Source organism: Lucilia sericata, unplaced genomic scaffold (genome assembly GCF_015586225.1).
Source record: "Lucilia sericata isolate MDLA Ls3-8-SP2 unplaced genomic scaffold, ASM1558622v1 Contig000195F_arrow, whole genome shotgun sequence".
Lineage (NCBI taxonomy): Eukaryota > Metazoa > Arthropoda > Insecta > Diptera > Calliphoridae > Lucilia > Lucilia sericata.
In genome coordinates this window covers 167,491-179,748 of record NW_023994223.1, presented here as the reverse complement: position 1 = coordinate 179,748, position 12,258 = coordinate 167,491, and the positions used below count along the sequence as shown (strand labels likewise).

The window sequence follows — 12,258 nt, the reverse complement described above, 5'->3', positions numbered from 1 at the left end:
AGAAAATGACTTTATCGCATATAACTGGATAAGAGAATCGTTAATAGCGGTGAAATTAGGCACAAACATGTTTTATGGGAACATTAATCTCTTCATATAATTTTATAAGGATCGGTCCATAATTGACCCTACCCCCCATATAAAGTCCCCTTCAGAAGATGACTTTATCGCCCATAACTGGCTAAGAAAAGTATCAATAGCGATGAAATTCGGCACAAACATGTTTTATGGGAACATAAATCTCTTTGTAAAATTTTATAAGGATAGGCCCATAATTGACCCTACCCCCCATATAAAGTCCCCTTCAGAAAATGACTTTATCGGCCATAACTGGCTAAGAGAAACATCAATAGCGGTGGAATTCCGCACAGACATGTTTTATGGGAACGTAAATTTCTTCGTAAAATTTTATAAGGATCGGTCCATACTTGACCCTACCCCCCATTTAAAGTCCCCTTCAGAAAATGACTTTATGGCCTATAACTGGCTAAGAGAAGCATCAATAGCGGTGAAATTCAGCACAAACATGTTTTATGGGAACATTAATCTCTTCATATAATTTTATAAGGATCGGTCCATAATTGACCCTACCCCCCATATAAAGTCCCCTTCAGAAGATGACTTTATCGCCCATAACTGGCTAAGAAAAGCATCAATAGCGATGAAATTCGGCACAAACATGTTTTATGGGAACATAAATCTCTTTGTAAAATTTTATAAGGATAGGCCCATAATTGACCCTACCCCCATATAAAGTACCCTTCAGAAAATGACTTTATCGCCCATAACTTTCTAAGAGAAGCATCAATAGCTGTGAAATTCGGCACAAACATGTTTTATGGGAACATAAATCTCTTCGTAGAATTTTATAAGGATCGGTCCATAATTGACCCTACCTCCTATAAGGTCCCCTTCAGAAAAGGACTTTAATGCTCATATCTACCTTAAGAAGCATATGCATAACAATAAAATTCGACATAAAAAAGTTTTATAGGAACTAAAATCATTTTCTTAAATTTTATGAGGATGTGTCCATAATTGACCCTAACCCCCTAATAAGGTCTCCTTTATACAATGACTTTAACGCTCATTACTGACTCAAAAATGTGAGTACAGCGGTAAAATTATACATAAACAAATTTCGTGCGAGCCAAAACCTCTCTATCAAATTTTATAAGGATCGGTCCTTATTGAAATCGGTCTATAATTGATTCGCTCCAGAAAATCACTTAAACGCTCATGTGTGACTCAAAAGTTCTTCCAAATTATGGTAGTTTTATAGGAACTGAAATTTTTCAACTGAATTTGATGAAGATCGGTCGATAACTATCAAACCCCCATTTTCGGCTTTCTTCAGAAAATTACTTTAAACCTCATGACTGAATTAAAAATACGAGTACAGCGACATTAGATACAAACAATTATTGAATAAACCGACAAGGATAGGTCCATAATTGACTCTACCCTCCATATAACCACTCTTACAAAAAAACAGTTTTTGGTTATAAATATTGGGTCAAACAAAATTAATATTTTTAATTCGGAATAGCACGGTCCATGCTTAAGCCCTTGGCCCTCTTCCAAATATGTCCGTGATGTTCATATTAATATCAACATATGATTCAAACTAGATCGATAATATCAAAATTTATTAATAAGGATGATTTGATGGTGGGTATATAAGATTCGGCATGGCCGAATATAACACTCTTACTTGTGTATATTGTTTTTGTTTTTTGGTGCATTCAGTTTCGTATGTTTGGGTGTCTGTTGGTTTCATTGCGTTGTGTATTTTGTTTTTGTTTTTTTTTTGTGTATTTCGTTTCGTATGTTTGAATGTCTGTTGGTTTCACTGTCTTGTGTATTTTGTTTTTTTTGTGTTTATTTCGTTTAGCGTTGTTGTTGTTCGTTTTGCTATTGCTATAATAATTATATAAACGGGAAAATGAAATAAATTGAAATTTTATAGAATTGATATTTTTTAAATACACTGTGGTGAAGGGTATATAAGATTCGGTACAGCCGAATATAGCACTCTTACTTGTTGGGTTTTCAAATTTTTAATTTCAGTTTTCATGTTCATTAAATCACTTGCGACAGATTCTAATTTATTTACTCTGTTAGTAACTGCATTCAAATCACATTTCATCGAGTTTAGTCTCTTATCTAGTTCAGTTAAGAGATCAGTTTTATTTTCATTAAATTTTTCTTGTATCATGGTTTGTATTTGTTCCCTGAGTTTATCAAAACGTTTGTCCATGAATGTCATGAATTTGAGCTGGGATCCAGTGTTGTTTAACCTTGGTGTTTTCATCACATTACCGAGAAGATAGTTTTGAAGTGCGTCTCTCATACGTTTATTCGCAGGAGTTGATATCGAAGAAGCTTTTCTGTCATCGTTATGATGTTCAAACTCTTGAATATCCATATTAGAGCGTGTTTGTATAATGTTCTCTTTTCTTTTCTATTTTGTTTTGTTTGGTTTGTAACAACTATGTAGAGAGACACCGCATGAATTGTTTTTGCTTTTTGTGTTTTATTTTCTTTTGTAGTGTTTTGTATATCAATTTGTTTTAGTTTAGATCTTTGTTTTGGTTATTATTATATTGCTTTTTGTTTGGGTTTTATATGGGTTTTTTCTCTGTTTATTTGCTAGTAATGGTACTAAAATCACAGTATAGAACACGATAAAAAATTACAAATTTTAATTACAAAGTAATTGAATATATAATTCAAAACTGTCAAAAACTGCGGAGCTTATTAAAAACACGTCTATATAGAAAAAATTGTTTAGCTGAGAAACTATAAGAGCTAGAATCTTAAAATTTTACATGAAGAACTTTGTCATTCATGTGAACATTTAGAGAATAACGGGCGGATTTTCAATGCGTGGCTTGGCACCTCCTATATGAATTAAATTCAAAATTTCGCATATCTGGTAAACTATTATATTATTAAAATTTTTCATAGATTACATTAAAATCTTAATTAACGTTCGGGAAAATTGACAAACTTGCAATAATTTGCGTGGCATCTCTCATATGTAACAAATTGTATATGTGGAAGACTATTGTAGTTAGAATCTTCAAAATCGTTAATTGATTTTTTATTTATATTGCTTTTAGGGTAGCAAAGCACACTGGGTATAGTTAGTGTAAAAATAAAACGTATATGTATATTTTCGTATGAAAATTCTATTTACTAAATACAATTTATAACCTATATATTTAATTTGAATTTAAACTTTTATTTTTTTTCAGAATATTAAACGAAGAAAAGGTTATATAAAGAATAGACCAATCGTTGTGAAAGGAATAAGGAATCGTAAATAGATCAACTTGTACACTCCAGGAATAATAAAAATACAAAGCAGTTTTTTTCACTTTGTATGTATACAATTCAATGATTCACTATTATGCATGAAATGTATATACGTTTTTTTGTAAAAGATTTAATTTTTTCTTGAGATGTAATAAAAATAATTATAATCCTATATAAATACGAGTTTTATTTATAGTTCTTGTCATAACAGAATTATTTATATTTTTGTGTTCTTTATTTTCTAAAAAAAAAGTTGCTCAAAATATTATTATTATAGAAGAATTCCGATTTAAAAGATTTTTCCCATAGTCACCGATTTCCTTATAATTTTGTAAACACGTAAAGGAAGTTCCATGAGAGTGAAAACTGACTATTTTTCATTTAAATTTTTAAAACTGTGGCAACCCTATAGCTTTAAAAGTGCTTAAAAATTTCGTAAACAGTGCCATAGGTTAGGTTAGGTTAGGTTGATAGGAGGATGTATACTACATCAAATCCGAAGAAATACACCTAGGCCACTATCGGGCCTGTTGTGCGCTCCAATTCAAGAAAAAAAAATTGTTCACTGAATGTATTATTTTTCCATGTTCAGAAACTCAGTTTCCTGGACGTAATTCCTAAGAATCTTCCAATCGGTGTTGGTTAAGAATGTTATTTCCGAAATAACATCACTTCCAAGATACTTGGATCTAACTTCGACGAATGCCTGACAATGGCAAAGAAAGTGCTCCAGAGTTTCACTGTCCTCTCCACATGCTCTACATTCATCTGAATCCGCACGTCCAATTTTCTATAGATGTGCTCGTAATACTGTGTGTCCACTGAGAATACGTACCATCATACTAACCTCAGACTTGCTCATTTTGAGAAGATTTCTCGTCTTGCTCCCATCAGGGTCACCCCATAGAATCTTTGTGGTTCTACCCACCGTTTCATTATTCCAAGAGGCCTTATGGGATTCTCTCATCCATATTTTTATACCCTCCACCACCATCAGTGGTGATAGAGGGTATATATAACTTTGTCATTCCGTGTGTAACACCAAGAAATATTCATCTGAGACCCAACAAAGTATATATATTCTTGGACCTTATGAAATTCTGAGTCGATTTAGCTATGTCCGTCCGTCCGTCTGTCTGTCTGTCTGTCTGTCTGTATAAAACATTCTCACGTTAACACGAAGCAACAAAAATTAACGAAATTCACCCAAAATATTTATTATTGTCCTAGGCAGTTTGGTATTGAAAATGAGCAAAATCGGTTCACACCGGGAAAAGTTATGAATCAAAATTTGAAACAACCTCGAAAAAAATAAGCATTTTTTACACATTCTGATGTAATTTTCTCGAAAACTGTGAATGATAATTCCATGAAAATCAGCATACATTCCTTTCTATACAAGAGCTTGATTCCCGCTGAAAATTGCCTGAATCGGTCCACAATTTCATATACCTCCAATACAAAAGTACATATTCCCGGAAAATGGGGTTTTTATTAATAACTTCCGTCACAATGTCGAAATCTTTACAAAATTTTACAAATTAAAATCTTATGTCAATAGAAATCATTCAGAGAAAAATTTTCTGGATCGGTCCATAATTGGACATAGCTCCCATACAAGGTCCCCTCCCGAAAATAACTTAAACGCACATAATTCATTTCTAAATCAAGTTATCTATATAAAACTTGGTACAAGTATTGCCCTCACATACAGAAGTATTACTTTGACATTTTTTTTTCCATCGGTCCATAATTGGTCATAGCTCCCATACAATGTCCCCTCCCGAAAATCACTTAAACGCGCATAACTCATTACTAACATAAGACATCCATATACAATTTGGTACAAGTATTACTCATGTGCACAGAAATATTATTGTGAATTTTTTTTCCGATCGGTCCATTATTGGTCATAGCTCCCATACAAGGTCCTATCCCTAAAATCACTTAAACGCGCATAACTCATTACAAAATTAAGATATCCATATAAAATTTGGTACATGTATTACTCTCACATACAGAAATATTACTGAGAAATTTTTTTTCTGATCGGTCCCATACACGGTCCCCTCCCGAAAATCACTTAAACGCACATAACTCATTAACAAATTAAGATATCTATATAAAATTTGGTACAGGTATTGCTCATATGCACAAAAATATTACTGTGAATTTTTTTTCCGATCGGTTCATAACTGGTCATAGCTCCCACTCAAGGTCCCCTCCCGAAAATCACTTAAACGTACATAACTCATTACTAAATTAAGATATCCACATAAAATTTGGTACAGGTATTGCTCACATATACAGAAATATTACTGTGACATTTTTTTCCGAGGGGTTCATAATTGGTCATAGCTCCCATACAAGGTCCCTTCCAGAAAATCACTTAAACGCGCATAACTATTACTAAATTAAGATATCCATATAAAATTTGGTACAAGTATTGCTCAAATGCACAGAAATATTACTGTGGAATTTTTTTCCTATCGGTCCATCCTTGGTCATAGCTCCCATGCAAGGTTCCCTCCCGAAAATCACATAAACGCACATAACTCATTACAAAATATTGATATCCATACATTTAGCACAAATATTGCTCTTATATACATAAATTACACTATAAAATTGTTTTACGATCGGTCCATACTTGGTCATAGCTCTCATACTAGGCCCCCTCCAGAAAATTACTTAAATGTACAATATTAATTACCAAATAATGATATAGATACAGAATTTTGAAATTTTGTTTTTATATACACAAGGTCCTCTTTCGAAAATCTCTTAAATGCACATTACTCATTACCAAATGAAGCTATTGATACAAAAATTCTATTTCAAGATTTTTGCACGATCGGTTCATAACACACATTACTTATTACTAAATTACGATATAGATACAAAATTTTACTGAAATATAGCTTTCATTTCCAGAAGTTTTGCTTAAAGAATTTTTTACGATCGGTCTATAATTGGTCATATCTCCCATACTAGGTCCTGCCCCTAAAACCGTATTTAACTAGTTGCATTATCAATTTGTGTAGAACAAAATTATATATATGTATTTTGATAATCCTTAAATCTTTCACACACATGCATACATGCAAATTAATAAAAATCGCCAAGCGTTGGTAATGTTCAATAAATCTTGGAATTGTAATAGATTTGAGCTGTTTGAATCTACGGATTTTTCTATTTAAAATATGAGAAAACTTTTTTCTACAAATATTTGATCAATTAGAAAAGTATTAATATAAAAGCAGCTGGTGGAGGGTATTGAAGATTCGGCTCAGCCGAATATAGCACTCTAACTTGTTAATTCAGCTTTTGTTGCGTCGAATGGTTTTGCGTTTGTCAGGTTAACTACATCGAGCTCCCTTCCCTTTAAAGCTATTACATTCGCCCTTTCGTTGCCGACTACTCCCGAGTGGCCTGGTACCCATATGATGTGAACCTTACCTCTGGGAGAGTATTCAGTTAAAGCTTTCTTACAATCCAATACGGTCTTAGATTTAATTCTATCACCTGATATCGCACAAATTGCCTTCTGGCTGTCGGTAAATATATTAAGCCCTGTGGGCGCCATATTTATTCTAATCCAATTTACACATTCCGTTATTGCTCGTACTTCTGCCTGGAAGCTTGTGGTATGATTAGGTAAACGGTGGTATATTTCTGTTTGTGGGTCTTCAATATAGAACCCCAGGCCCACTTTGTCCTCTAATTTAGAGCCATCCGTGTAGCAACGGATTCCTACTGGTATTTGCTCTAATGTTCCGCTTGACCAAGACATTCTATCTGGGATTAGCGTTTCAAAGTTTCCGACATATTCTGTGTCTGGTATGCGATCAGGCACGTCCGATGAATGTGTATAACCTTCCAATGTGTCCAGTATACATTGACGTGTCCTATAACCGTTTTTGGCCAGTTCGCCTAAAGTAAAGAGCCGTTCGGCCGTAAGCACCGCCTCATATCTTATATATGTTTCAATGGGTGGAATATCTAGCAACGTTTCCAGAGCCTTGGTTGAAGTAGTACACATGGCACCACTTATACCCAAGCAGCATGTACGCTGAACTCCCTGTAGTAGTTTGATATTACACTTTTTGTCCAAAGCCGTCCACCAGATTATTGAAGCATAAGCTAGAATTGGTCTAATTACACTTTTATAAAGCCAATTTGTCATAGTAGGACTAAGACCCCATTTCATGCCTATGGTTCTCCTACATATCGCCCAGCACCGATGTGCCTTGTTGATCCTATCCTCTATGTGGTGTCTCCATTTTAATTTCCGGTCAAGTATTACACCTAAGTTCTTAACTTTGTCTGTCACCGGTATCTTCTTGCCCAAGAAGCAAGGTTCAGTATATGTAGAAATTTTTGTCTTTCTTGTGAAAAGACAGATTTCCGTCTTTGCCGGGTTAACATTGAGGCCTCTCGGTTGAGCCCAGCTCAAGGCCGTATTCAGTGCCTCCTCAGCTCTTCTACACAAGTAATTTGGATCCTTTCCCTTTAAAAGTATTACGACATCGTCTGCATAGCAGACAGGACTAAGTCCTTTCTCGGTTAAGCTCCTTAGGAGGCTATTAATCGTGGTAACCCAGAGTAAAGGTGACAAAATGCCACCCTGTGGTAAACTGCGAAATACCTTTTTCCTGATAGTTATATCGTACATCTCGCAGCTTATCCATCTGTTCCTTAGCATGTAGTTGATCCAGTTACGGAGCACCCGTTCAACATAAAACTGATCTAGGGATTGGATAAGGGTATCAGTGTGCACGTTATTGAAAGCGCCTTCGATGTCAATGCATACTGCCAGTGTATACAGTTTGTTATCGAAAGATTCACCTATGTAGTGGACAACTTCATTTAAAGCGGTTTCCATCGATCGTCCATTTACATAAGCATGCTGCTTATATTTAAGGTCTTTGTATGGTATGCTGCTTTTAACCATGCTATCGACTATCCGTTCCAAGGTTTTAAGTTGGAAGGACGTAAGACTTATCGGTCGATAGGACTTAGGTGTCGCATAGCTAGGTTTCCCTGGTTTGGGTATAAATATTACCCTTGCATCCTGCCATTTAACTGGGGTATATGCCAATTTTAAGCATGCAGTGAATATCTGTGACAGATATACGGAAACCAGTCCCGCCTCCATCTGCAAAAGTGCCGGGAAAATTCCATCCGGCCCTGCAGCTTTATAGGGAGCAAAGCTTTTGATTGCCCCTTTAACCATGTCAGTTGTAATAACTATTTCCGTGTTACCCTCCCCTTCCTCCAATATCGGTTCATCTATGTTATTCGATATACCGGATGGGAAATGAGAATCCATTAGGAGTTTCATTGTCTCCTCCATATCCTCAAGCCTCCTGCCCGTGTCATCGATCATAGATTCCGGTTGGACATGAGTTTTGGATAGGAATTTTTTTATCTTCGATACGTCATTTACGCTATCTACCTGTTCACAGAAAAGTTTCCAGGAGTCTCGTTTGGCTTTTCGAACGATTTTCTTATATTCACCAAGTTTATTACGATACTCATCCCAGTATACTGCGGTCTTTTTACGCCGTTCCCGGTTAAATAGTTTGCGAAGAGTCTTCCCAAGGTTCCGGATCTCCCCAGTTACCCAGGGTTTTTCCTGGGCAGTAGCTTTATTACCTAAGTTCAATGTTATCAAGTCTTTAGTATTAAGGAAATCCATGAGGGCTTGTCCCCTGCGATTGGTGTTTGTACTACCCCAAGCTACATGGTGCGAGTTGGCATCACAACCTATTACAATTTTCTTATTTTTCCTTTGTGCCTCTTCAACCAGTTTCATCAGATCCGACGTTGGTGGTAGTGTCGGAAAATCGAAAGGCAGGTAAACAGATGCAAGGAATATGTTGCCACGACCTTGCTTCAGCACCGTTGCATCCGATGTTGATAATCCTGTTGAGAGGAGAAAACATAAGTTCTTGTGACATAAGATACATGTTCTCGGGCGAGATCCTGTATCAGCGTAGAAAAGTTGAAAATTTACGTGATTTAATCCAGAAACCTTGTTGCGAATCGTCCAAGGTTCCTGGATTAAAGCTATATGTATTTTACCTGTGTTGATTTTAGCCATCAGAGCGTTGGTAGCTGTCTCGCTCCGATGGAGGTTTATTTGGATAACCTCAATCATGGTCATCCATTAAACTGTCTTCCAGCGAGTTGGTGGTCACCTCCTCGCTCTTTGGATTTGACTCCTCCGGATAGCCTGAAGTGGCTATTAATGCAGTGAGTACTGTTGATGGCACTGCGGTGTCCTTATCAGGCATAGGAATAGCAGTATTTTTAATAGACACATTCCCAATTCTGGAAAGCACTGCTGTTCTGTCTTCTGGCGGGTGAGTGATTTCCTCCTCGCTTTTAGGATTTGACTCCTCAACATTGCTAGTACTTGCTAATGATGCTTTGGGTACTGTCTTAGGTGTTTTAGTGTCCTTGTCGGGGCCGGTTTTGACAGCCCTTTCAATCGGCGCCTTCCCAATTTTGGAAAGGGCAACTACACTTTCTTCTGGCGAGTTAATGGTAAATTCCTCGAATTTAGGATTTGACTCCTCAACGTTATCAGTAGTGGATACTGATGCGGTGGTCTTAGGTTTTTTAGCGTCCTTTTCGAGGCTTGTTGTAACAGCCCTTCCAATCGGCACCTTCCCAATTTTGAATATGACAGATTTAGAGGCGAAGTAAGCTCTACCTTTATTCTTGGCAAGACTAGCCATGGATTTCTGGTCGATACCTATTACAAATAAAGTTCCCTCAGGTTCTTCTTTCCTGTAAAAGACATCCCATTTTTCCACGGCCAGCTCAGCATTTTGACCTCCAAGAATTTCCAGTATACGTTCATTAGCCAGTTTACTGCCCCATCCTTTTATGTAGACAGTGGACTTTAGGAGCACCGGAAGCTCGCTCTTCTTTGCCAGTCCCAGCCTAGCGCCGTCCCAGGGAGGAGGCTATTACATTCGCCCTTTCGTTGCCGACTACTCCCGAGTGGCCTGGTACCCATATGATGTGAACCTTACCTCTGGGAGAGTATTCAGTTAAAGCTTTCTTACAATCCAATACGGTCTTAGATTTAATTCTATCACCTGATATCGCACAAATTGCCTTCTGGCTGTCGGTAAATATATTAAGCCCTGTGGGCGCCATATTTATTCTAATCCAATTTACACATTCCGTTATTGCTCGTACTTCTGCCTGGAAGCTTGTGGTATGATTAGGTAAACGGTGGTATATTTCTGTTTGTGGGTCTTCAATATAGAACCCCAGGCCCACTTTGTCCTCTAATTTAGAGCCATCCGTGTAGCAACGGATTCCTACTGGTATTTGCTCTAATGTTCCGCTTGACCAAGACATTCTATCTGGGATTAGCGTTTCAAAGTTTCCGACATATTCTGTGTCTGGTATGCGATCAGGCACGTCCGATGAATGTGTATAACCTTCCAATGTGTCCAGTATACATTGACGTGTCCTATAACCGTTTTTGGCCAGTTCGCCTAAAGTAAAGAGCCGTTCGGCCGTAAGCACCGCCTCATATCTTATATATGTTTCAATGGGTGGAATATCTAGCAACGTTTCCAGAGCCTTGGTTGAAGTAGTACACATGGCACCACTTATACCCAAGCAGCATGTACGCTGAACTCCCTGTAGTAGTTTGATATTACACTTTTTGTCCAAAGCCGTCCACCAGATTATTGAAGCATAAGCTAGAATTGGTCTAATTACACTTTTATAAAGCCAATTTGTCATAGTAGGACTAAGACCCCATTTCATGCCTATGGTTCTCCTACATATCGCCCAGCACCGATGTGCCTTGTTGATCCTATCCTCTATGTGGTGTCTCCATTTTAATTTCCGGTCAAGTATTACACCTAAGTTCTTAACTTTGTCTGTCACCGGTATCTTCTTGCCCAAGAAGCAAGGTTCAGTATATGTAGAAATTTTTGTCTTTCTTGTGAAAAGACAGATTTCCGTCTTTGCCGGGTTAACATTGAGGCCTCTCGGTTGAGCCCAGCTCAAGGCCGTATTCAGTGCCTCCTCAGCTCTTCTACACAAGTAATTTGGATCCTTTCCCTTTAAAAGTATTACGACATCGTCTGCATAGCAGACAGGACTAAGTCCTTTCTCGGTTAAGCTCCTTAGGAGGCTATTAATCGTGGTAACCCAGAGTAAAGGTGACAAAATGCCACCCTGTGGTAAACTGCGAAATACCTTTTTCCTGATAGTTATATCGTACATCTCGCAGCTTATCCATCTGTTCCTTAGCATGTAGTTGATCCAGTTACGGAGCACCCGTTCAACATAAAACTGATCTAGGGATTGGATAAGGGTATCAGTGTGCACGTTATTGAAAGCGCCTTCGATGTCAATGCATACTGCCAGTGTATACAGTTTGTTATCGAAAGATTCACCTATGTAGTGGACAACTTCATTTAAAGCGGTTTCCATCGATCGTCCATTTCCATAAGCATGCTGCTTATATTTAAGGTCTTTGTATGGTATGCTGCTTTTAACCATGCTATCGACTATCCGTTCCAAGGTTTTAAGTTGGAAGGACGTAAGACTTATCGGTCGATAGGACTTAGGTGTCGCATAGCTAGGTTTCCCTGGTTTGGGTATAAATATTACCCTTGCATCCTGCCATTTAACTGGGGTATATGCCAATTTTAAGCATGCAGTGAATATCTGTGACAGATATACGGAAACCAGTCCCGCCTCCATCTGCAAAAGTGCCGGGAAAATTCCATCCGGCCCTGCAGCTTTATAGGGAGCAAAGCTTTTGATTGCCCCTTTAACCATGTCAGTTGTAATAACTATTTCCGTGTTACCCTCCCCTTCCTCCAATATCGGTTCATCTATGTTATTCGATATACCGGATGGGAAATGAGAATCCATTAGGAGTTTCATTGTCTC

The 12,258-nt window shown here is 37.4% G+C and overlaps 1 protein-coding gene across 1 annotated transcript in view; it reads left to right on the top strand.

Moving 5' to 3' along the window:
* LOC119601878 (dolichyl-diphosphooligosaccharide--protein glycosyltransferase subunit STT3B) overlaps window positions 1-3,495 on the top strand; it is a 134,027-nt gene extending 130,532 nt beyond the window's left edge. Inside the window, exon 5 of the mRNA XM_037953114.1 lies at window positions 3,261-3,495. Within this exon, the coding sequence (XP_037809042.1) occupies window positions 3,261-3,332 (72 nt within the window). The 3' untranslated portion in view covers window positions 3,333-3,495. The remainder of the gene's footprint in view (window positions 1-3,260) is intronic.
* Window positions 3,496-12,258: the final 8,763 nt, after the last annotated feature.